Source organism: Ranitomeya imitator, chromosome 5 (assembly GCF_032444005.1).
Source record: "Ranitomeya imitator isolate aRanImi1 chromosome 5, aRanImi1.pri, whole genome shotgun sequence".
NCBI classification, from domain to species: domain Eukaryota; kingdom Metazoa; phylum Chordata; class Amphibia; order Anura; family Dendrobatidae; genus Ranitomeya; species Ranitomeya imitator.
Window position 1 is genome coordinate 359786229 of NC_091286.1, and position 27480 is coordinate 359813708.

Below are 27480 nucleotides of genomic sequence, written 5' to 3' on the forward strand. Positions count from 1 at the left end.
GACTTTTACTGTTTTGTAAAGAAGTTTTAATAAATGCTTCATAAATGAGCAAATTGTTTCGATCAAATTGAAATTGTGTTAAATTTTTAGGAGTTACTGTAATTGAACATGGTGAATTTCGAATTTACTGCATTTCGGTTCACGCGAATGGCCAATGCCATTTTCCACATTGAAGAAAATTGCATCAGACAGAAACTGGCGTAAATGAGTGTGCTTCCCAAGAATGCATTGCAGCCATTGCAAAACATGGTACTGCAAGCCAATCACGAAGCACTACCAGAGCGTATACCATGTTCCAAATAATTATAAAAATGTTATTTTTCTCTGATTTTCCAAAATGTTCAAAGCAAATGAGTCAATTTAATGTTTAAATCATCAACCTTTAGAGTACAAATCAAATTTTATTGAGCAAATCTCCCAAAGATAACAATGTTTTTTTTTTTCAAAACTAAAAAGCTCAAAATGCTCTATTCCATATTATTATGCACAACAGAGTTTCCAAAAATTTTCTGGGTTGTAAATAATTGAAAATGGTCATTTGTTGAATTTACTGCATTAAGAGGTTACATTTACTGAAATCAAAAGCTTTTTCAATCAAAACTTCTTAACAGGACAAGTTCAATGTTATGTGGTGCAGCGGTGTCCAAGCTATGCTGTGATGAGGCAGGGATCCTGGAAAGTTCATTCAAAGTAAACGTAGGTTTAATGTCCAAAAACATACAAACCAAAGAAACTGTATCCTCCAGATCACTTCCGAAAAACAAAACAGTCCATAAATGCATTTGGTTGCTGAGGGCGACCCCACCACCATATTATGCTGCGGAGTGCCAGGAGCTCGCTCCGCTGGGCTCTATGCTCCCTCACACAGGCAGAGCTTTAGCAGGGCTGTCTGCTCTATACCATGCAAACTCCACACTGACACACCCATCCCTCTGCTGCAAGGGTTTTTACGATAACCTGTGGCCTTAGGCCACTTGCAAGACCTGGCTTGGAGGAAACAGACCAGCCCCACTTAATTCTTGTAGTCCTTTTTAAAAATAAAAGTCCATACCAGCTTTTCCTGAACAATGCCCAAGCCAAATAGCATGACCAGATCCACGCTTACTTTTATTTTGCCTCGTGACTCTTAGCGTCCTGCTGTGACCACAAGGCACTCTGTATGGTGACAAAAGTTCAACCAATCCCCCAAAGTATCAAGTTCAAAATACTAAAGTTGACCTACAAAGCCTTCCATAATCTGTCTCCTCCATATATAACTAATATTCCGATATCTTCCAACATGCAAACTCTGGTCCTTCCAAGACCTCCACCTCTTCTCCACACTCATATTTTCTTCTCCCAATAACCTCCAAGTCTTTTCAAGAGTAACCTACATCCTCTAGAATTTTGTGCCTCTACACAACCAATTATCAGCCACACTCAGAACTTCCAGACCAAACTAGACATCACACTTCTTCAAGAAAACTTACAGCCTACAACAACCCACTGCCACCTCAATAATGATGAGCGAATCTGATTGGGTCGCTGCTTATTCAGCAAGTTATAGTGCTTACCGAATAAGCTACAGTGGGAACCCGGATACATGATGTGCGCCGGCTAATCAGGTGTCCAGCATGGAAGCTGCATGTGTCGCGGCTGTGTCACTGTCACAAGACATGCAAGGAAAGCCCAACAAACAGGCATGTCTGTGGTGCCGGATACCTGATCAGCTGGCGCACTCCATGTATACGGGTTCCCACTATAGCTAATTCGGTAACCACGATAGTTTGCTGAATAAGCAGGGACCCGATCAAATCTGCTCATCTCTACACCTCACCGCCACTGAAATGGCCGCAATCCCCTAACCTACTGTGTCCTTTCCGATTATCCTGTGGCAGTGTCCTCTCTTTTCTGTACCAGTCTGCCATTGTTAGTTTGTTCACCATATTTTATTTTTGTATCTTGTATGTAACCCCTTCTCATGTACAGCATCATGGGTTCAGTGGTGCTCTAAAAATTAATAATAATGTGCTCTAAAAATTAATAATCTATACATATATAATTGTCTAAGGGTCACTTCTGTCTTTCTGTCTGTCCTTCTTTCTGTCACGGATATTCATTGGTCGCGGTCTCTGTCTGTCATGGAATCCAAGTCGCTGATTGGTCTCGCCAGCTGCCTGTCATGGCTGCTGTGACCAATCAGCGACGGGCACAGTCTGATTAGTCCCTCCCCTACAGTCACAGTGCCCGCCGCCCGCTCCATATTCCCCGCAGTCAGTGTCCCCGGCACCCGCTCCATACTCCCCGCAGTCAGTGTCCCCGGTGTTGTGAATTCTGTGGCAGAGCTCCCTCCTGTGGTCACAAGTGGTACTTTGGTTGATTCTCTCTGTGAGCTTCCGTTGGTGGAGGAAAGTGGTACTGCGGCTTCTGAAGTTTCCTCCCTCAGGTGATGTGGTGAGGTCGTTAGGTGCTGCTCTACTTAACTCCACCTAGTGCTTTGATCCTGGCCTCCTGTCAATGTTCCAGTATTGGACTTGTATCTTCCTGGATCGTTCCTGTGGCCTGCTGCTCTGCATAGCTAAGTCTTATTTGCTATTTTGTTTGCTATTTTTTCTGTCCAGCTTGTCTATTTGTTTGCTGGAAGCTCTGGGACGCAAAGGGTGTACCTCCGTGCCGTTAGTTCGGTACGGAGGGTCTTTTTGCCCCCTTTGTGTGGTTTTGTAGGGTTTTGTGTAGACCGCAAAGTTACCTTTCCTATCCTCGCTCTCTTCAGAAAGTCGGGCCTCACTTTGCTAAATCTATTTCATCTCTACGTTTGTCTTTTCATCTTAACTCACAGTCATTATATGTGGGGGGCTACCTTTTCCTTTGGGGTATTTCTCTGAGGCAAGGTAGGCTTATTTTCTATCTTCAGGCTAGCTAGTTTCTCAGGCTGTGCCGAGTTGCATAGGGAGCGTTAGGCGCAATCCACGGCTGCCTCTATTGTTGTTGGAGAGGATTAGGGATTGCGGTCTGCAGAGTTCCCACGTCTCAGAGCTCGTTCTATTATTTTGGGGTTTTGTCAGATCACTGTATGTGCTCTGACCTCTATGTCCATTGTGGTACTGAATTGGTTAACACAACAGTACAGGAGGCCAAAAGTACTAATGATTCTCAATAGAGGGAAAAAAGAAGTTCTGAGACCATTTTTTTTTCTCTGCACTGTGTTTTGCCTTTTTTTTTCCCTAGACATTTGGGTGGTTCAGGACACAGGTGTAGCAATGGACATTAAAGGTCTGTCTTCATGTGTGGATCTGCTCACGGCAAGAGTACAAAATATTCAAGATTTTGTGGTTCAGAATTCTATGTTAGAACCGAGAATTCCTATTCCAGATTTGTTTTTTGGAGATAGAACTAAATTTCTGAGTTTCAAAAATAATTGTAAACTATTTCTGGCTTTGAAACCTCGCTCCTCTGGTGACCCAGTTCAACAAGTTAGGATCATTATTTCTTTTTTGCGTGGCGACCCTCAGGACTGGGCATTTTCTCTTGCGTCAGGAGATCCTGCATTAAGTAATATCGATGCGTTTTTCCTGGCGCTTGGATTGCTGTACGATGAACCTAATTCAGTGGATCAGGCAGAAAAAAAATTGCTGGCTCTTTGTCAGGGTCAGGATGAGATAGAGGTATATTGTCAGAAATTTAGGAAGTGGTCCGTACTCACGCAATGGAATGAAGGTGCGCTCGCAGCGATTTTCAGAAAGGGTCTCTCTGAAGCCCTTAAGGATGTCATGGTGGGATTTCCTATGCCTGCTGGTCTGAATGAGTCTATGTCTTTGGCCATTCAGATCGGTCGACGCTTGCGTGAGCGTAAATCTGTGCACCATTTGGCGGTATTACCTGAGCTTAAACCTGAGCCTATGCAGTGCGATAGGACTTTGACCAGAGTTGAACGGCAAGAACACAGACGTCTGAATGGACTGTGTTTCTACTGTGGTGATTCCACTCATTCTATCTCTGATTGTCCTAAACGCACTAAGCGGTTTGCTAGGTCTGCCACCATTGGTACGGTACAGTCAAAATTTCTTCTGTCTGTTACCTTGATCTGCTCTTTGTCATCGTATTCTGTCATGGCATTTGTGGATTCAGGCGCTGCCCTGAATTTGATGGACTTGGAGTATGCTAAGCGTTGTTGGTTTTTGCTTGGAGCCCTTGCAGTGTCCTATTCCATTGAGAGGAATTGATGCTACGCCTTTGGCCAAGAATAAGCCTCAGTACTGGACCCAGCTGACCATGTGCATGGCTCCTGCACATCAGGAGGTTATTCGCTTTCTGGTGTTGCATAATCTGCATGATGTCGTGTTGGGGTTGCCATGGCTACAAGTCCATAATCCTGTATTAGATTGGAAATCCATGTCGGTGTCCAGCTGGGGTTGTCAGGGGGTACATGGTGATGTTCCATTTCTGTCAATTTCGTCATCCACCCCTTCTGAGGTTCCAGAGTTCTTGTCTGATTACCGGGATGTATTTGATGAGCCCAAGTCCGATACCCTACCTCCGCATAGGGATTGTGATTGTGCTATCAATTTGATTCCTGGTAGTAAATTCCCAAAAGGCCGACTGTTTAATTTATCTGTGCCTGAGCACGCCGCTATGCGCAGTTATGTGAAGGAGTCCCTGGAGAAGGGGCATATTCGCCCGTCATCATCGCCATTAGGAGCAGGGTTCTTTTTTGTAGCCAAGAAGGATGGTTCGCTGAGACCTTGTATAGATTACCGCCTTCTAAATAAGATCACGGTTAAATTTCAGTACCCTTTGCCGTTGTTATCTGATTTGTTTGCTCGGATTAAGGGGGCTAGTTGGTTTACCAAGATAGATCTTCGTTGTGCGTATAATCTTGTGCGAATTAAGCGAGGCGATGAATGGAAAACTGCATTTAATATGCCCGAGGGTCATTTTGAGTATCTAGTAATGCCATTCGGACTTGCCAATGCTCCATCAGTGTTTCAGTCCTTTATGCATGACATCTTCCGAGAGTACCTGGATAAATTCCTGATTGTGTACTTGGATGACATTTTGATCTTCTCGGATGAATGGGAGTCTCATGTGAAGCAGGTCAGAACGGTTTTTCAGGTCCTGCGTGCTAATTCTTTGTTTGTGAAGGGATCAAAGTGTCTCTTTGGTGTGCAGAAGGTTTCATTTTTGGGGTTCATCTTTTCCCCTTCTACTATCGAGATGGATCCTGTTAAAGTCCAAGCCATCCATGATTGGACTCAGCCTACATCTCTGAAAAGTCTGCAAAAGTTCCTGGGCTTTGCTAATTTTTCTCGTCGCTTCATCTGCAATTTTTCTAGTATTGCCAAACCATTGACCGATTTGACCAAGAAGGGTGCTGATGTGGTCAATTGGTCTTCTGCTGCTGTGGAGGCTTTTCAAGAGTTGAAGCGTCGTTTTTCTTCTGCCCATGTGTTGTGTCAACCTGATGTTTCGCTTCCGTTCCAGGTTGAGGTTGATGCTTCTGAGATTGGAGCAGGGGCTGTTTTGTCGCAGAGAGGTTCTGATTGCTCAGTGATGAAACCATGCGCCTTCTTTTCCAGGAAGTTTTCGCCTGCCGAGCGAAATTATGATGTGGGCAACCGAGAGTTGCTGGCCATGAAGTGGGCATTCGAGGAGTGGCGTCATTGGCTTGAAGGAGCTAAGCATCGCGTGGTGGTATTGACTGATCATAAGAACTTGACTTATCTCGAGTCTGCCAAGCGGTTGAATCCTAGACAGGCTCGTTGGTCGCTGTTTTTTGCCCGTTTTGACTTTGTGATTTCGCACCTTCCGGGCTCTAAAAATGTGAAGGCGGATGCTCTGTCTAGGAGTTTTGTGCCCGACTCTCCGGGTTTGTCTGAGCCGGCGGGTATCCTCAAGGAAGGAGTAATTGTGTCTGCCATCTCCCCTGATTTGCGGCGGGTGCTGCAAAAATTTCAAGCTAATAAACCTGATCGTTGTCCAGCGGAGATACTGTTTGTTCCTGATAGGTGGATGAATAAAGTTATCTCTGAGGTTCATTGTTCGGTGTTGGCTGGTCATCCTGGAATCTTTGGTACCAGAGAGTTAGTGGCTAGATCCTTTTGGTGGCCATCTCTGTCGCGGGATGTGCGTACTTTTGTGCAGTCCTGTGGGATTTGTGCTCGGGCTAAGCCCTGCTGTTCTCGTGCCAGTGGGTTGCTTTTGCCCTTGCCGGTCCCGAAGAGGCCCTGGACGCATATTTCCATGGATTTTATTTCAGATCTTCCCGTTTCTCAAAAGATGTCAGTCATATGGGTGGTCTGTGATCGCTTTTCTAAGATGGTCCATTTGGTACCCTTGTCTAAATTGCCTTCCTCCTCTGATTTGGTGCCATTGTTCTTCCAGCATGTGGTTCGTTTACATGGCATTCCAGAGAATATCGTTTCTGACAGAGGTTCCCAGTTTGTTTCGAGGTTTTGGCGAGCATTTTGTGGTAGGATGGGCATTGACTTGTCTTTTTACTCGGCTTTCCATCCTCAGACTAATGGCCAGACCGAACGAACCAATCAGACCTTGGAAACATATCTGAGATGCTTTGTTTCTGCTGATCAGGATGATTGGGTGTCCTTTTTGCCTTTGGCTGAGTTTGCCCTTAATAATCGGGCCAGCTCGGCTACCTTGGTTTCGCCATTTTTCTGCAACTCTGGGTTCCATCCTCGTTTCTCTTCAGGACAGGTTGAGTCTTCGGACTGTCCTGGTGTAGATACTGTGGTGGACAGGTTGCAGCAGATTTGGACTCAGGTAGTGGACAATTTGACCTTGTCCCAGGAGAAGGCTCAACATTTCGCTAATCGCAGACGCTGTGTGGGTCCCCGACTTCGTGTTGGGGATCTGGTTTGGTTATCTTCTCGTCATATTCCTATGAAGGTTTCCTCTCCTAAGTTTAAACCTCGTTTCATTGGTCCGTATAGGATTTCTGAGGTTCTTAATCCTGTGTCTTTTCGTCTGACCATTCCAGATTCTTTTTCCATACATAACGTATTCCATAGGTCATTGTTGCGGAGATACGTGGCACCTATGGTTCCATCTGTTGACCCTCCTGCCCCGGTTTTGGTGGAGGGGGAGTTGGAGTATATTGTGGAGAAGATTTTGGATTCTCGTGTTTCAAGACGGAAACTCCAGTATCTGGTTAAGTGGAAGGGTTATGCTCAGGAGGATAATTCCTGGGTCTTTGCCTCTGATGTCCATGCTCCCGATCTTGTTCGTGCCTTTCATGTGGCTCATCCTGGTCGGCCTGGGGGCTCCGGTGAGGGTTCGGTGACCCCTCCTCAAGGGGGGGGTACTGTTGTGAATTCTGCGGCAGAGCTCCCTCCTGTGGTCACAAGTGGTACTTCGGTTGATTCTCTCTGTGAGCTTCCGTTGGTGGAGGAAAGTGGTACTGCGGCTTCTGAAGTTTCCTCCCTCAGGTGATGTGGTGAGGTCATTAGGTGCTGCTCTACTTAACTCCACCTAGTGCTTTGATCCTGGCCTCCTGTCAATGTTCCAGTATTGGACTTGTATCTTCCTGGATCGTTCCTGTGGCCTACTGCTCTGCATAGCTAAGTCTTATTTGCTATTTTGTTTGCTATTTTTTCTGTCCAGCTTGTCTATTTGTTTGCTGGAAGCTCTGGGACGCAAAGGGTGTACCTCCGTGCCGTTAGTTCAGTACGGAGGGTCTTTTTGCCCCCTTTGTGTGGTTTTGTAGGGTTTTGTGTAGACCACAAAGTTACCTTTCCTATCCTCGCTCTGTTCAGAAAGTCGGGCCTCACTTTGCTAAATCTATTTCATCTCTACGTTTGTCTTTTCATCTTAACTCACAGTCATTATATGTGGGGGGCTACCTTTTCCTTTGGGGTATTGCTCTGAGGCAAGGTAGGCTTATTTTCTATCTTCAGGCTAGCTAGTTTCTCAGGCTGTGCCGAGTTGCATAGGGAGCATTAGGCGCAATCCACGGCTGCCTCTAGTGTTGTTGGAGAGGATTAGGGATTGCGGTCTGCAGAGTTCCCACATCTCAGAGCTCGTTCTATTATTTTGGGGTTTTGTCAGATCACTGTATGTGCTCTGACCTCTATGTCCATTGTGGTACTGAATTGGTTAACACAACACCCCGGCGCCCGCTCCATACTCCCCGCAGTCAGTGTCCCCGGCGCCCGCTCCATACTCCCCACAGTCAGTGTCCCCGGGGCCCGTTCCATGCTCCCCGCTCTATACTCCCCTCTGGTCACCTCTCACACAGGGTTAATGCCAGCGGTAACGGACCGCGTTATGCTGCGGGTAACGCACTTCGGAACTGCTGCTATTAACCGTGTGTGACCAAGTTTTTACTATTGATGCTGCCCATGCAGTGTCAATAGTAAAAAGATCTAATGTTAAAAATAATTTAAAAAAAAACAAAAAACCTGCTATTCTCACCTTCCGTCGTTGGACGTTGCGCTCACGCCGGCCGCCATCTCCTGTTCCCAGAGATGCATTGCGAAATTAACCAGGAGACTTAGCGAGACCGCTAAGTCATCTGGGTAATTTCGCAATGCATCCTGGGAACGGAAGATGGCGGCCGCATCACACAGCTTCGCTGGATCCCAGGGGTGAGTATATAATTTTTTTTTATTTCAATTATTTTTTTTAACAGGGATATGGTGCACACACTGCTAAATACTGCATGGCCAGTGTTATATACCTACGTGTCTGGGCAATATACTACGTGACTTGCAAATATACTACGTGACTGGGGAATATACTACGTTGCTGGGCAATATACTATGTTGCTGGGCAATATATTACGTAGCTGGGCAATATATTACGCGACTGGGCAATATACTACGTGACTGGGAAATATACTATGTGACTGGGCAATATACTACGTGACTGGGCAATATACTACATGACTGGGCAATATACTACGTGGCTCTGTGCTGAATACTACGTCGCTGGGCAATATACTACGTCGCTGGACAATATACTATGTGACTGGGCAATATACTATGTGGCTGGGCAATATACTACGTGACTGGGCAATATACTACTATATAGAGAAAATCAAAAACCCCCAATGTCTATACAGAATGTTTGCAATGCCATTGCTGGCTGGACAATAGGTGGAAACAAATGGTACACGTTTCTGTTTGGCCTTTGTTCTATGGGTTTGTAAATCACCATCGGACAATTTGGTTATTTTATCCTTATGACCCAACACCTTCTCCTTCGGATACCCTCTACACATGAATTTCTCACACATTTCGTCCAATCTTTTGCCACAAACCTCAGTGTCAGTAACTATCCTACGTACCCGAACTAACTGGTTCCAAGGTAATGAGTCCATCATCCTTTTAGGGTGATAACTGCAGATATGGTATGCAAGAGACACGAGAGTGAGCAAAGGAGATTGATCTCTTTTGAACTTCATGTGACTACACTCACTGAGTATTATAAGGCCCGTAGGATACCTCGTGGCCTACATCCACATCTACGTCCCACTCTCTTTGTGGATAATGTTCAATTCTGCAACAAGTTTGAATCCATCACCAATAAATTTTCATTTGATTTGATGCTCCTGAATATTGAATTTCTCCGGAAGGAGATGGAGCTGATAAAATCAGCTGTGGTGGATTTGGAGCAACAATTGACTGTTTTGAAGACAATGCAAGAGTTGGAATCGTATAAGATCAAATTGGATGAAAACCTTGCTAAATTTCGTACTGACATTGAAAAAACAAAGAGGTCCAAATGGTTCCGTGATATGGAAGATTATAGATCGGGCCGGGTTTTTTCATGGCATCCCGGCACACAACCATCATTCCATAATAGGAGATCTAGGACCTTCCAACAGAAGAAACGGAGGAGACCACAGGAGAGGGATCTACAGAAATTTGGTTTTACTACAGCAGAGTCTGACTCCACTGACGATTCAAATTTGGGGGCTTCTTCTTCCTCTTTGAGTTTTTTATGAGCCAAGCAATTGGATGTAACAACAACAAAAGGAGGAATCGCAGAGGTGGGAGGAAACATAAGAGGAGGCGGCATGAACAGAGAAAGGAGGAAGACCCACAGGTCCCCCATGAGAACACGGAATATGGACGAACGACGGAAAGTGAACTGAATCGCAATGAACTGGTGGTAAATATATTATCTGTACAACTGTCGAATATTGAATGTGACATTTTGTCTAAAGGACTTTCTTTTTGCCCCAAAAATTCTCCTGACTGGTTCCAAATTGAATGTGATCTATTTGCCTTTTATAGAAGGCTACGGCTAACCTCTTACTTTTCAGAGATAGGTCCGAATATCGATGTACCCACTGATGATAAAATGGGGGGATTTACACTCAAAGGAGCAGGCTTGTTCAACAAGAGCTCCTTTCAACCCCAGGTTAAAAATCATTTTGTTGAATCTTATATTACATTTGTGGAGAGGGATGTGAAAAGATTGAAGGAGGGGTTCCACAATGTTGGATATAATAATCTGTCCAGTGTTGAAAGACAGGCCCTTGATCGTCTGTCAAACAATACTGAACTTACGATAAAACCGGCCGATAAAGGCCGAGCGGTGGTGATCATGGATACGGTAAAATATAAAGCGGAGATTATGGAACAATTGTCAGATACTGCGGTCTATAAAATATTAAAGTGTGATCCTACTGCTGTTTTCCAGAGGGAGTTACAGCTTCTGATCAGTGACTCCTTAAACAATGGACTCATTGATCAGAACCTGTCTGAATTTTTGTTTGTTACTGCGCCAATAACTCCAGTCCTGTACACGTTGCCAAAGATACACAAGGATTTGTTAAACCCCCCCCGGGCGCCCTATTGTGTCGGGTAGGGGATCTATGTGCAACAAGGTGGCTATTTTTTTAGATAAAATTCTACGTGGCTTTCCCACCTCTGCTCGCTCCTATATTAGGGACACAAATGACTTTCTGGAGAAATTGAGTACCATCCCTGTGAGTACTTCGACTTTTTTGGTATCTTTTGACGTAGTGTCTTTGTACACATCTATTGAACACGAAAGGGGTCTGTATACCGTCGATGTGGCGCTGTCGGGCTCGGACGTGCCCCCGGATTGTGCACAGTTGGTCCTCACACTGCTGGAGTTCGTCCTCGGGAGGAATTTTTTCCTCTTTGGGGATGATTACTACCAGCAGTTATGGGGTACCGCCATGGGGTCCAATGTGGCCCCCACGTATGCTAACATCTATATGGCGGTACTCGAGGACCAACATGTGTACAGATCCATCTTCTGGCGTCACATCCGGGCTTGGTGGCGCTACATCGACGACATTTTTTGCATATGGGAGGGGACCCAGGAGGACCTTTTTGATTTTTTGGCGGAACTTAATAATATACACCCCGAATTAAAATTTACCATGACGCATTCGGTGGATAGGGTGCAATTTTTAGACACCATGGTTTACAAGCAAGGCAACAATCTTTGGACTGATTTATTTACTAAGGCGACTGACAGGAATAGCCTTTTGTGCTACGATAGTTATCACCCTAAAAGGATGATGGACTCATTACCTTGGAGCCAGTTAGTTCGGGTACGTAGGATAGTTACTGACACTGAGGTTTGTGACAAAAGATTGGACGAAATGTGTGAGAAATTCATGCGTAGAAGGTATCCGAAGAAGAAGGTGTTGGGTCATAAGGATAAAATAACCAAATTGTCCGATGGTGATTTACAAACCCATAGAACAAAGGCCAAACAGAAACGTGTACCATTTGTTTCCACCTATTGTCCAGCCAGCAATGGCATTGCAAACATTCTGAATAGACATTGGGGGTTACTGCATAAGGGTTTGCCTCACATTCAGGATTTTTGTTTACGTCCCATTCTTTCATATAGACGGGGGCGCAATCTCAAGGACCGATTGGTGAAGTCAGATGTTGGGATAGACGGGGTTGCCGTCCAGAGGACATTGTGTCCTCCTCGGATGGGCTATTTCCCCTGTCTGAACTGTGCTTGTTTTGGCAACATGCTTAAGGGTGACAGTTTTCACCATCCTCGAACTGGTAAAAAATTCATGATAAGAGACCGCTATACATGCTCTTTGAAATTTGTCATCTATTTAATAGTATGTCCATGTGGACTTATGTACGTTGATGAAACAACGATGGAAGTAAAAGCGCGAATAAGTAAACATAAGAGCACAATAAGAACAAATTTACATGAATTACCAATTCCCAAACACTTCAGTGAATGTAGACACTCTATCAACCAATTACGTTTTAGGGTCATAGATGGGGTCCCTGCCTTGAGGAGAGGGGGTGATAGGACTTAAACAAAAAGAGTTGAGGTGGATCTCGGTATTAGATACGCTACAACCTAGAGGGCTAAATGTAGATTATAATTTACAAATATGCATGTCTTGATCTGGACATTATGTACGTTATGACCTGATTGGCCATATTTAATCTACATATACGTAACTATATGTCTTTGATCCCCTGATGTACTTCATGGATGCGTCCACTTCTGTGTATTTTTAATTAGGTGCTGCTGCATTTTTTAATTTTTTCTTTTTCTCTTTTCTTTGTTTTTATAGTGCACTTGGGATTTGACATCCAAGGGACATATGGAGGATACTGAGAATTTTCTCCTTTCCCTTCTCCTGCATGTACGTATTTTCCTCCCTTTGATCCTTGTCTGCCAAATCACCTTGTGATCAATATAACCTATGTGTATAGAGGGCGGTTGCCATGGATTTGGTTAGGTTCGCGTCATCTCTATGAGCGCAGGCGTGGTGCGGCATGTGGGCGTGCTGGGGGTGCTGGCGTCTATGCGTCATAGCACCTCCATGCCGGTCATGTGACTGCGCTCTTTGCCCTGGGTCTCTGGCGATGACGTTCGGCCTGTGACGCTGGGCGCAGGCGCTGTGTGCTACACCAGAGGGTGGTCACATGACCGCCGCTCTGGTGTGCGCTATGCGTAGGCGCCGGCGTTCTAAGGCAGACGGACATATCCACATGGGTAGGTGGCGATTGGCTATAAGTAGCTTATGCGCCTTTATTGTTCAGCGGACAGTGATTGGATAACCGATATGTGGACATGAACAAGATCTGGGGATTGGTGTAATCATCGCCATGGCAACAGAACAGCTAGAGCTATGATTGGGACAGCGATCAGATGTTATGTCTCCTGTGTGTTTTTCTTTTTTATTGCTGCTAGTATTTATGTAATATAATGGTGATTGGTTGCCAATTGATGGATTTTCTATGTTATGTATAATGTGAGCACATATTACGTGATTTTAAGAGGATTTAATAAAGGCCGCCCCTTGATGGTGATTGGTTCCTGCACAGGTTCCACACTATTTAAGATGGCCACTTTTGATATTTTGTATACTTGACAAAGGCCAACCCGGCCGAAACGTTGTATTCTTCTGATGGCAGAATAAAGACCGTTTTGGACACTATTCACCTGGTATGGATGCTGCTCCTTCTTCTCTTTTGGGCAATATACTACGTGACTGGGCAATATACTACGTCGCTGGACAATATACTATGTGACTGGGCAATATACTACGTGGCTGGGCAATATACTACGTGACAGGGCAATATACTACGTGACTGGGCAATATACTATGTGCCAGGGCAATATACTACGTGGCTGGGCAATATACTACGTGACAGGGCAATATACTACGTGACTGGGCAATATACTATGTGGCTGGGCAATATACTACGTGACAGGGCAATATACTACGTGACTGGGCAATATACTATGTGGCTGGGCAATATACTACCTGACAGGGCAATATACTACGTGGCTGGGCAATATACTACGTGACTGGGCAATATACTACCTGACAGGGCAATATACTACGTGGCTGGGCAATATACTACCTGACAGGGCAATATACTACGTGGCTGGGCAATATACTACGTGACAGGGCAATATACTACGTGACTGGGCAATATACTATGTGCCAGGGCAATATACTACGTGGCTGGGCAATATACTACGTGACAGGGCAATATACTACGTGACTGGGCAATATACTATGTGGCTGGGCAATATACTACGTGACAGGGCAATATACTACGTGACTGGGCAATATACTATGTGGCTGGGCAATATACTACCTGACAGGGCAATATACTACGTGGCTGGGCAATATACTACGTGACTGGGCAATATACTACCTGACAGGGCAATATACTACGTGGCTGGGCAATATACTACCTGACAGGGCAATATACTACGTGGCTGGGCAATATACTACGTGACTGGGCAATATACTATGTGACTGGGCAATATACTACGTAGCTGGGCAATATACTACGTGGTTGGGCAATATACTACGTGGGCTGGGCAGTATACTATGTGGACTGTCCAATATACTACGTGGCTGGGCAATATACTACGTGGGCTGTGCAATATACTACGTGGACATGCATATTCTAGAATACCCGATTCGTTAGAATCGGGCCACCATCTAGTAATAATAATAATAGCCTCTAACAACATTTATTATAACAGAAAAATTTAAATTTACATGTGATTATAAATATATTACAGAGTATACAAAATATTATCCATGCTCTCTGCTATTAGAATTACCTCTACAGGGGATTCCAAAATGCCAAATCCTAAATTTTCAGAAATTACAAATGCTTTTGTGATCCAAGTAGTGATGGTATCTGGCATAACAGTGTCTATTTGTAGGAAAGATTCTTGACTAAAAATAAATAAATAAAAGTAATGTGTTATTTACATTATGGGTCATTCTGTAGGTTATAATATATAACTGTCTGAAAATAAACAGTAAACGCACGTAACACACTGTTACATTTTACCCCGTATTAATATTCTCCCACATCCATGTTTCTGGAAAGTAAGATCTGATACGGAATCCACCAACATTGAAAGGATGCCATGTGGGCAAGTCCCCTCTAGTGTCATAATGTGTTTTCACCACTGGAAAAGAAATTGAGATTCTCTAAGTTATAATAAATTCATAGGCTGATGTGACAGAAAACACATATTTTTAATTCACTGAACTAAGATTGGCATTTGTTAGAAATATAAATTTTCCCTGTACACATATAATTGAAAGTCAAACATTCAATTGGTAGACGACATTTTTAGAACAAAATTAGTCATACACAATGACTATGAAATCTGAAATATTTTCCACAATTTTAAGTAGTAGTATTAGTTTGAGAAAACTATATCTAATTTTCTATGAAAAATAAACCATCATGTCCTGGGTAAGTATCCAATACCCAGAACATCAGTGAAAGCATATACTAAAATTGTTAAGATCTGTTTAATGATCCAAATACATAAGTGACCCCATACCAAATTTTTTTTCTGTTAATCAAATTTATTTTATTTGCAAATCTCCACACAGTCATGGACGAAAGTATTGGCACCCTTCAAATTGTTACAGAAAATTAAGTATTTATTCCAGAAAATGATTGCAATTACAGATGTTTTGTTATGCACACATTTATTTCGCTTGTGTGTATTGGAAAAATACAAAAAAATAGAAAAAAGGCAAATTGGACATAATTTCACACATAACTCCAAAAATGGTCAGCACAAAAAGGTTAGCAATCAAAACTTAATATTTGGTTGTACAGCCTTTGGACTACATAACTGCAATCAATCGCTTCCTTTATCCATCAACAAGCTTCTTACACCTCTCAGCTGGAATTTTGTACCGCTCTGCTTTAGCAAACTGTTCCAGATCTCTCATATTTGAAGGGTGCCTTCTCACAACAGCAATTTTAAGATCTTCCCACAGGTAATCAATGGGATTTAAATCCGAATTCATTGCTGGCCACTTCATAACTCTCAAGTGCTTTGTTTCCATGCATTTCTGGGTGATTCTTGAAGTATTTTTGGGGTCATTGTCCTACTGGATGACTCATGAGCTGGGTCACAAACCAAGTTTTCTAACACTGTGCACTACATTGCAACCCAAAATACTTTGGTAATCTTTAGGTTTCATGATGCCTTGCACTAACTCATGCCACCCAGCTCCAAAGGCATCAAAACAACTCTAAAACATCTTTGAACCTGTAGGTCTCACTCCATTTTTGAGAAATAGTAGAATGATGTGCTTTACCAAAAAGCCCTATCTTGGTCTCATCTGTCCATAACACACTTTCCCAAAAGGATTATGGCTTACTTACATTTTGCAAACTTCAGTCTTGCTTTTTTGTGTTTCTGTGTCAGCAGTGGGGTCCTCCTGGGTCTCCTGCAATTTCATTCAAATTTCGATGGATATTTCGCTCTGACACTGATATACCACGAGCATGCTGCTTATCCACCATCTGGACTATACTGCATTGCAACGTTTCATCACATTTTCTCTGCTGTTGTTGTCCAGGGAGATTAACTACAGTGCCATAGGTTCTTAATTATGTTGTGCACCATGGACAAAGGAACATCATCAATATCTCTGGACTTGTAACCTTGAGATTGTTAATATTGCTAAACAATATTGGTTCTCAAGTCAGCAGGCAGTTCTCTTATCCTCTTTCTGTTCTCCATGCTGAGCGTAACACACAATGCAAAGATTGAGTCAACTTCTCCCCTTTTCATCTGGTCTCAGGTATGATTTTTATATTGCCCATGTCAGTTACTTGTCACAGGTGAGTTTGAATGAGCATCACATGCTTGAAACAAAGTTATTTACCCACAATTTTGGAAAGGTGTCAACAATTTTGTTCAGCCCATTTTGGCGTCTTGTGTGAAATGATGTCCAATTTTCCTTTTTTTCTCTATTTTTGTATTGTTCCAATACACACAAAATGAATAAACATGTGTATAACAAAACATGTATAATTTTCTGGGAAAATACTTAATTTTATGGCACAATTGCAAAGGTGCCAACAATTTTGGCCATGACTGTATATTTTCCATTTTCGAGAGCATAATCATGCTTGGTATAGGAAAAAAACAAACAGTACTTCAATAGATGTGAAAATAAAATACAATTACTATCACATGCACCTTGGGCCCACCAGAGAAAATCATTCTTTGGGCCCACTATGTAGCTACATAGAAATAAATACAAGACTACCAATTGTGTGGTAAAATACACTAATATCAGGTTACAATGTAAGGTAGAACACCTCTTAATTATGTAGCAGGGGTTGGGGTAGCCCCCCTCATAGGATATAATGTATCCCCCTCATAGAATATGATGTAGCCCCCCTCATAGAGTATAATGCAGCCCACCTCATAGAATATAATGCAGCACCCTACAATATATAATGCAACCCCCTCATAAGGTATAATGTAGTCCAAACCATAGACTATAAGGTAGCACCCTCATAGGGTATAATGCAGCCCCCCTCATATAGTATAATGCAGCCCCCATAGAGTATACTTTATCCCCCTCATAGGGCATAATGCTGCCCCCCTCATATAGTATGATGCAGCCCCCAGAATATATTGTGTTCCCCTGAGAGAATAATGCAGCCCCACCACAGAATATAATGTAGCCCCCATAGAGTATACTGTAGCCCTACATTATATAGTATGATGTAGCCCCCAGAATATAATGTAGTCCCATGAGATAATAATGCAGTCCCTCCCACAGAATATAATGCAGCCCCCTCATAAAGTATAAAGCAACCCCCCTCATAGGGTATAATGCAGCCCCTCTCCACCTCCATAATTGTTCTACCCCTCCACCCCATCATTGCCTTCTCCCCCACCACCCCTATCATTGCCCTTTCCACCACCTCCATAATTGCCTTCTCCCCCACAACCCCATCATTGCCCATTCCACCAGCACCATTGTCTTTTCCACCACTACTATCATTGTCCTTTGCACCACAAATACCATTGCCCATTTCAACACTCCCATCATTGCCCATTTCAACAGCTCCATCATTGCCTCCCCCACCACCATCATTGTCCTTTTCACCACAACCATCATTTCCCATTTCACCATTTCCATCATTGCCTCCTTCACCACCACCCCATCATCCTTCCCCACCACCTAATCATTGCCAATCTCTAATACACACACACAAAGCACCGCACCACATACACACACACCTCTGTACCACTCTCTCACACACAAAGCACCAAATCGCACCACATACACACAGGCACACACACACACGCACTCAGACAGACACACAGCACCACTAACTTCTCGCAGCACATTCTGGCAGCCTCTTCCTCGCCAGCAGTTTTCTGTCTGAAACAGCCATGCACTATATGATGACGTCATCCAGCTGCTCTGTCTCAAACAGGAAGAAGGATGCTGGGATGTGCTGCAAGAGGTAAGTAGTGCTGTGTTTCTGTCACCATGCGCGTGTAGGTGGTGCGGTGCTTTGTGTATGTGTGTGAGAGTGGTGCGGTGGTAGTGGGGCTTTACATGCAGGCCGTGTTAGCTGCAGCCTGCAGCTAACACTGCCCACTATTAAAGTGAAATAGTATTCACTCCTCTCCATGCCCTTGGGGCTGTGGGGAAGCGTTAATATTCATTTCTCTTTAGCGGCCGGGACAGGCGTGGCTTCCTGTCACCCACTACTGCTCCACTGGCACAGGGCGGGCCCTCTTGACTCAGGGGCCCTATAGCCACTGTCTGGGGGCCCCTAGAGCAGTGAGGGGCTTAGGCAGCTGCTGGCCAGTATTCCAGCAGGTGTCAGTGCCTGGGCTCACCGAAAAATCCTTCGGTTCTCTGGTGGGCCGGTACGACCCTGGCTACGTGGCAGTCAGTTCAGAGTTTGCCAACTCCACAAAACTGTCATGTTCAGATGTCACAGGTTATATAATTAACCTACATAAATTAATATATTAATTACATGGGCATTAATTCAATTTGCTAAATGATATAAGCCCAGATGAAGACCATTGATAAGAATGTGTGTTACTTTCAAAATGTTCAGTAGCAAAAGCAGCAACTAGTTGATTGTAGTGATCATCTTATCTTGTAACATAATTTTAGAGGGCTAAAACAGGGTGTCCAATAAAGGACCGGAAACCTTTTCATAATTAGTGCATAGCATTACATTTTGTGCATTCTTTTCAGATATGTTATTCGAAAGTTGAAGCCAGCAACTTTCTCACCTGAAACAAAGTGTAAGCTATACCAACAGATACAGAAAAATCATCGCATGCATCTCCAAGGAGATCAAATATACATATTCTTAGGCCATGTACACACGCTGTGGATTTTGCTGCGGATCCGCAGCATTTCCGCAGCTGCGGGTCCGCATCGGTTTCCCATGAGTTTACAGTATAATGTAAACCTATGGGAAATGAAAACCGCAGTACACATGCTGCAGAAAAAAACGCGCAGAAACGCAGCGGTTTATATTCCACAGCATGTCAATTCTTTGTGCGGTTTCCGCTGCGGGTGTACACCTGCTCCAATAGAAAACTGAAGGTGTAAATCTGCAGTAGAAACCGCAATGGAAACCGTGATAAATCCGCAGTAAAAACCGCAGCGGTTTTGAACAGCAGTTTTTCAAAATCCGCTGGGGAAAAATCCGCAGTCCTCCTCAATACGTGTGCACATACCCTTAGACATGTTTGAAGTACCATTTTACAGACTTTGTTTATAGGTGCTAATACTGCTTTACTATACACATCTAGAATTGTGCATCTAGAACCCTTTCCATCAAGGAACACCCAAATTTAATGCAGCAGTCTTGGTGATTAGTAGACTCTTTGTATGAGAAACAACTGACATATTCTCTGAAATCCATGGAGAGAAACTTTTGGATTAAGTTCCATTGTTTCTTTAATAGATGTCCCAATTTTTCCACACATTTACCCTTAAGTGGGGGAAATAAGTACTTGAACCCTTGCTGATTTTGTAAGTTAGCCCACTGACAAAGACATGACCAGTCTATAGTTTTAAGGGTAGATTAATTTTAACATTGAGAGATAGAATATCAAAAATACAATCCATCCAAATTGTATAAATTATATATATTTATTTTGCATTTATTTGCCAACATCATGCTGAGTGACAGCCGTCTTTCCACAGTTTGGTAACGAGGAGCCAGCTGTCAATCAGTATGATGTTGGCAGTCATGCCCTATCAGCAGAGCAGACTAGAAGAGAAGCTGCGGCTCTATCGATGTGACATCAGCTGAAGCCACAGAGTCATTGGCAGGAGCAGTCTATGACCAACCTGTGATGGCAGAGATCAGCGCTAGGCACAAGAGGCAGGTAAGTAATAACCACCTGCCTGTTTTTATGCCCGCAGTAAAAAAAAAAAAGATAGTCCTGGATAAACCCTTTAATATTGTTTCTAGCATGTGTTCTGTAGAGCATTGATAGCCCAAACTGAGTTATTAGCTTGTGTAATTATTTACTGACTTGTGCATCTACATAATGATTTTGAAACTATTGAAGCATTTGCTATTCAAGTTGCACATCTAAGGATGTAAATGTATCTAATTATATTCTAACATAACAGATGTTTTGGTATTATTCTTTACACATAAATGGCAACTTGTACTTCTACAAAACCAAATGTGTATTCCCATCAATAGCATTTAAGGTACAGCTATAGGATACCGAGTGCAATAAATATCACAGTATTGGGGATTTCACCATTATGATCCCACCAATTGTGAGGACAAAAGTCCTGAATAAATTATCACTCCTCTAAACCTCGAGCAAAGAATGAGTAGAATATCACTTACTCTTTGAAAAAAAATTGACAAACTAATTTTAACACTTACATAAGTCATAATCTTCTTCTTTCTCAAGGATGGCATCAGTAAGCACTCCAATATTACATTTCTATGAAAAAATGCACTTATTAGAATTCCATAAATGGAAGTATTATTAGTATAGAAATATATGATACAGTAACAACAAGGGTAAAGGAGAAATCTTATTGCTGCCAACAGCAAAGATCATTATCATCACTTTCTCATTTCAGACACTGCAAACCAAAGATCGCTCATTGGTTGATTGAGAAGTTACATGTAAAGACACCTTAAATGTGTCACAGAGAAACAGTCATATTATCCTCTACTGGTTTTAAAGGGAACCTGTCACTAGATTTGGCTGATATAAGATATGGCCACCGCCTTTCAGGGCTTATCTACAGCATTCTATAATGCTGTAGATAAGGTCCCGATCCGACCTGAAAGATAAGAAAAATAACTTTCATTATACTCACCTGCGGGGTGGTCCGGTACCATGGGTGTCACAGGTCCTGGTCCTGCGCTTCCCATCTTCTTATGATTGCCACCCTCCTGCTTGCCTCATGGCTCCCCAGCATCGCACTTCTGCGCAGGTGTACTTATCTGCCCTGTTGAGGGCACACCAAAGTACTGCAGTGCGCAGGCGCCGGGAAAAGTCAGGGAGGCCCACCGCCTGCGCACTTCAGTACTTTGCTCTGCCCTCAACAGGGCAGATAAGTACGCCTGCACAGGAGTGCACTGCCAGGGAGCCTGTGAAGCAAGCAAGAGGGCAGCATCGAAAGAAGATGGGAGCTGTCAGACCCCGACCTGCGACACTCATCGGACCGGACCACCCTCAGGGTGAGTATAATAAAACTTATTTTTCTTATCTTTCAGGCCAGATCGGAAGCTAATCTACAGCATTATAGAATGCTGTTGATAAGCCCTGAAAGGCGGTGGCCATATCTTATATCAGCCAAACCTGGTGACAAGTTCCCTTTAAATCAACTGATCCTATTTCCTAATCACAAAGGTGTTCTACCATAATTATTCATAATTATTTACTGCATTTGCATTAATGTATAGAATAATTCAGTAGTATAACAATCAAGTGGTTGAGGGGGAGGTGGGGGGCAGGGCAGCTTTCCTGGCTAATTGACAGGTCATTTGTTCTAGCTTACTAGCCACTGACATGTCAATCAGCAAGTTAGGAAATACAGCTGAAAGTGAGAAACTTCGTCACACCCCAATATAGACTAGATAAACAATTTGTGGTTGCTAGAGCAGAAATTTGATGTCAAAAATAGATCAACTGGATTATCTTTTAAAGGGCTATTCAGTCACATAAATGGTTTTGGGGGAGGGAATTTGTTGACAAGTTCCCTTTAAGGCACATTATCATTACTCAACTTCGCTAACTGTGATTCTGTATAGTAACAGACATACTGTAAAAATGAGAGCAATGTGAGTTAAGTGAAATCAGTCAAATCAGGATTATGTTTTTTATTATTAATCGCATATTTATGACACTTATGTATCCAATTAGTTTTCCTAAGAAATAGAGTCATTATTCCTGAAATGCAATCAGTATTTTCGAATATTTATTTAATCTAACTTGGAAACTTTAAGTCATTTTATTTCAAAGAAACTGTGAACTTGATCTATGAGTTTCCTGTACTTTTCAAATTAGACAATTATGGCTTAGTATTATTGCTCAGAAACAAATTATTTTAGGCTAGCTTCTCAACACATTTGTGACTTTTAGAAATTTAACATATACTACTAAAATGTATGTAATTGCATTTCTATTTGATGGATTTCTTGAAATCCATTCAGTTACACACAACTAGCATACACAGGTGCTTCTCACAAAATCTTCAAAAAGTTAACTTCAGTTCTTCAATACAACAAGGAAACTCATATATTATATAGAGTCATTGCAAACAGAGTGATCTATTTCAAGAGTTTATTTCTGTTAATATTGATGATTATGGCCCACAGCCAATGAAAACCCCAAAGTCATTTTCTCAGTAAATTAGAATAATTAACTAAAAAACAAGGTCAAAGGCTTCTTAAGCATTTAAAAATTTCTCTTAGTCTGTTTTAGTAGCCTCCACAATCATGGGGAAGACTGCTGACTTGACAGATAGGCAGTCATTGACACACTCCACAAGGAGGGAAAGCCACAAAAGGTCATTGCTAAAGAAGCTGGATGTTCGCAGAGTGCTGTATCCATGCATATTAATAGAAAGTTGAGTGGAATGAAAAAGTGTGGTAGAAAAAGGCGCACAAGCAATCGGGATAACCGCAGCCTTGAGAGGATTGTTAAGAAAAAGACATTCAAAAATTTGGAGGAGATTCACAAGGAGTGAACTGTTGCTAGAGTCATTGCTTCAAGAGCCACCACAAACAGATGTATCCAGGACATGGGCTACAAGTGTCCCATTCCTTTTGTCAACCACTCACGACCAATTGACAATGCCAGAAGCATCTTACCGGCGCCAAGGAGAAAAAGAACTGGACTGTTGCTCAGTAGTCCAAGGTGTTGTTTTCAGATAAAGATAAATTTTGCATTTCATTTGGAAATAAAGATCCCAGACTCTGGAGGAAGAGTGGAGAGGCCACAATCCTAGCTGCTTGAGGTCTAGTGTGAAGTTTCCACAATCAGTGATGGTTTGGGGAGCCATGTCATCTGCTGGTGTAGGTGCAATGTGTTTTATCAAGACCAAAGTCAGCGCAGCTGTCTACCAGGAAATTTTAGAGTACTGCATGCTTCAGTCTCCTGACAAGCTTTTTAGAGATGGAAATTTCATTCTTCAACAGGACTTGGCACCTGTCCACACTGTCAAAAGTACCATTACCTGATTTAAAAACAACAGTATCACTGTGCTTGATTGACCAGCAAACTCGCCTGACCTTAACCCCATAGATTCTCTCTTGTCAAGAGGAAGATGAGAGACACTAGACCCAACAATGCAGATGAGCTGAAGGCTGCTGTCAAAGCAACCTGGGCTTCCATAACATCTCAGCAGTGCCACAGGATGATCACCTCCATACTACACCGCACTGATGCAGTAATTGATGCATCATATTATAATTTTGTGAGAAGCACCTGCATTTGACTAAAGGTCTTTTCATTGTTACTTTCACATATCCTGAAGCTCCCCATGCATACACTGAACATACCAAGAGTGTTCAATTAACCAGACATATGGCAGAAAAGGATATTTTTGAGATATAACTTTTAAAAGAGCTAAATGCCCCTCTAGAGATCCAATATTTGTCTAACAGGCCATAAAAGTTAAATGAAATCTGTCAGGAGGACTTCATCAATCCCCCGCCTCAACCGCACCCCACCAAAAAAAGAGAAAAAAATATTTATATGCGTGTGCAGCTCTCAAAAAGACAAGCTCAGCTATACCTTTATCTAAACAATCTGTTACTGCACTATCGAGAATTCTGCATTGGAAACTATGTGCAAATGAGGCTGAATGAAGTGCTTAGAACCATGAAAACACTTTTACTCCATCTCTGTTCCCCACCCAAAGTTGCCTTTTACCTCTTGAATGAGAGCTCAGCTGCTGTATAACTTCAAGCAAAAGAGCTGTCAAACAAGTAGGAAAATCACTGATGGGTGGGGAATAGAGCTGAATTGACTGAAGCTTGAGAAAGGACTGTCTGTCTAAAGGTATGGCTGGACTCATCTGCACAAGAGCTACAGGTGCAGATACATAGTCTTGGAAGGTGAAATCCTGATACCCTTTAAAGAATACCTATCACTAGTCTGGGGCTGTCTTTTTTTATTTAATGAAAGAGTAGGTGTCACACAGTTCTGTCTGTATCTGGTTTTCGGCGTGACAATGCATATGTTTGCTTTAACTCTTTGCTCCTTTCCCCCTAATTGAGCTGGGATACTGTTGGCTGCTACCTGTATGGAGCCTTCTCAGCTCTCTGCTCTGATGCGCAGCCATACTTGGGTGGTTAGGTCTTTGCTCTGCTGCATGACCATCCGCGTGTGCGGTCCCTGGTTGCCACTGTGGAAGCTATCCGCGGTTTGTGAGGTCATTTGCAGATGGTGCATGACTTTCCACATGTGTCAGTGCATACAGTCTCAGCCTGGTGCCCTGAGCCTCAGTTCCTGCACTGAATGTGCTGTAATTGTTTCTGTTTGTGCTTAGGGCATGCGCGGTCACACTTCCCCTGCTTTTATCAGGGTTAGGGTGTGTACTTGAAATGCTGTCCCCAGCCAATTGCTGAGGGGCAGCTCCTATATAAAGTTCCCCTGCTCTATGTGCAGGGCCTGAGCTACTCACAAAGCTCCTGAACTTTGCTATGTGTGTTTGTGTTCCTGCAACTCTCCTGTCTATGTTTTGGTACCAAAGTCCTGGCCTTGATTCCTGTTATGTCCTGTTCTGGCGCCTGTCCTGGAGGCAGTATATCAAGGCCTGAATCCTTGATCCTGTACCTGATCCTGTCTGGACTGTGTCTGCTGTGTTATGTTCCTGGAATCCCTCTGCATCTGGAGCCTCGCACCCAGTGACTTTGAGTCTCTTGTAACTGGTGTTTCTGCTGAGCATCTACTACTCTGTTCTCTGGCTACCATGCGGTGCTAGCTCCTGGCAGGCCCAGCAATCCTGCGGTTCCAGCACCATCCCGCATGAGTTCCTTCCTAGGTCTGATGCCTGGAGCCTGATGACCGCAGTCTGGAACCTGATGACTGCTATATGGAGCTTGGAGCCTGATGACTGTGGTGGTGCCTGTAGGTCGTGTTGGATGTCCGGAACCAAATGACTCCTGTCTGATGTCTGTTGGTGACCCTGGGTCTAGATGTCCTGATGTCCTGTCTGTATCCTGATGTCCTGCCTGTGTCCTGATGTCCTGATGACCTCATGTACCCTGATGTCCTGACATCCTCGTGTGTCCTGATGTCTTGCCTGCATCCTGATGACCTTGTGTACCCTGATGTCCTGCCTGTGTCCTGATGTCCCGCCTATGTTTGCCTCAGTGATCTGTTGGTGCCTCAGGGTCCACTGGGTGGTACCCTTCAGGGAGGTGTGGAATCGGGAGCCTGGTATAGTCTTGTTTGGTTTATGTACTGTGTGACTTTACTTTAGTAAACTTTACTTTCTCTATACCTGAAGTTGTGCGGTGTAATCAAGTCCTACGTGTCTCTTTCCTTGTCTACATGCTCAGTTGCCACAGAACCCTGGTCTCTGCCCTCCCCTAGTTCGGGTAGGCCTGGGTCCCGCTCTGTGGTATAAAGGGTCCGTATTGCGTCCCCAGGGGATGTGCGCTCCACGCCCTCGTGGTCTGTTGGCGTGGGGGCGAATATGGGCTGGGCCGCATCAGTGGCTGCAGCTGACCGTGACAGTAGGCATCCTCAGACTAGTAAATTTATTAAATATCACCTATTAACATGAGGTCACAAGGATCCTTATTGTCTCCCTAAATGTCCCAAGTTTCTATCAAAGGTCGGATCTAAACTTCTGGGTTGAGGGATCTTGCAGAGCGAAATCCCAAAACATTCCATGGCCTTACAGGTTGTGAAACAGCACTAACCCAGCCATGCTGCATATTTTACTGAGCAGTTACTGAACCGTAACATCACTAGAGCAGTTATCATTTGGTAACAGATTAGTAACTTTTTCAAAAGAACTGTCAGTGCAAAGAAAGAGATATCTTGGTAACATGCAACATCTTGCTCTTTCACACTGATGGGGGGCAGAGAGAGTTCTAGGATACCACTCTGCAATTGAATCCAACCTTTGCTAGAAAATCTGGTCCTTTATGCGAGCAGTAGGGACCCCTTTAAACTCTTATTAACAGTTGATATTTAGAAAAATTTACTTTCTGAGGCAGACCGCACTTTACTTACAAAAAAAGGTCAGGCCCCGATTGGAGATACTGTAGATACTCTACTAAGGGTTTACAAAGGCTGTCTTTGCATTAAAAGAATAAATAAAAAGGCTTGGATACAGTCACAGGAGTCCTTAGAGTGTTATATACTGTATGTCTTCAGAGTAATTGCAGACTTTTGAGCAGTGTTGATGTGTAACAAAGCAACTTTTTTTGGCTAAATTAGATTAAATTCTAAAGGAATTTTAGGAAACTCGCTTCTCTGTAAACCACATTTTAAAAAATAAATGCAGGATATTTTCACAATTTACCTATTAGTATTAAGGGAATTGTACATTATTGTTTAGGCTTGCAGTTATTGTAGTTATTAGGTCACCGCTGCTGACTATCAAAAAGATCTAAGCAGCATCAGAGTGGAGCTGGACTTGGGGAGGCTGACTATTGCTGTGGTTGTTGTAGTTGGAAACAAATACATCAAGAAAAGTTAATCCTGGACAAATTTTTTGTTGAAAAGATATTTACAAAATACTTGTTGAGCAACTTTTGTTACTTAATTTCAGGCAGCATTAGAAACTCTCATGATACATTTTTGTAAAATAACTGTTAACATAATAAAAATCATATTACCTCAAAAACTTGATGTGGACTAGTGACTTGTGTTGGATTTACTGCAATGTAGTCTCTCATTTCATCAGATACCTAGAGCAAAGCAGCTTATTGATTTACAAAAAAAAATTAAAACGAGTAAATAAATATTTACAAAAAACACTACCCATTGTTATTCTGTATGTATGTTATTTTGCATTGTGTGGCATTTTATGATTTTGATTTTTGTATTTATTAACTATATCTGTTAAAGGCAGTGCTGTGGAGTTGGAGTCATGGAGTCGAAGTAGGTGTCCATTTTGGTGAAAAATGGACCGACTCCTAAAATACTGTATATAATAAATTGGGATCAGGAGTTCAATGCAGGATGTGCTGTAAATTTGCACATAAGAATTTGGGAAAGCTATCTTTG

General features: G+C 43.0%; 1 protein-coding gene across 1 annotated transcript in view; it reads right to left on the reverse strand.

Moving 5' to 3' along the window:
- Positions 1-27480, reverse strand: part of CD109 (CD109 molecule) — a 395644-nt gene that overhangs the window by 168472 nt on the left and 199692 nt on the right. Inside the window, exons 16-19 of the mRNA XM_069726553.1 lie at positions 27090-27161; positions 20658-20718; positions 14787-14907; positions 14551-14668 (exon numbers count right to left, since the gene is read on the reverse strand). Coding sequence (XP_069582654.1) covers positions 14551-14668; positions 14787-14907; positions 20658-20718; positions 27090-27161 — 372 coding nt within the window. The remainder of the gene's footprint in view (positions 1-14550; positions 14669-14786; positions 14908-20657; positions 20719-27089; positions 27162-27480) is intronic.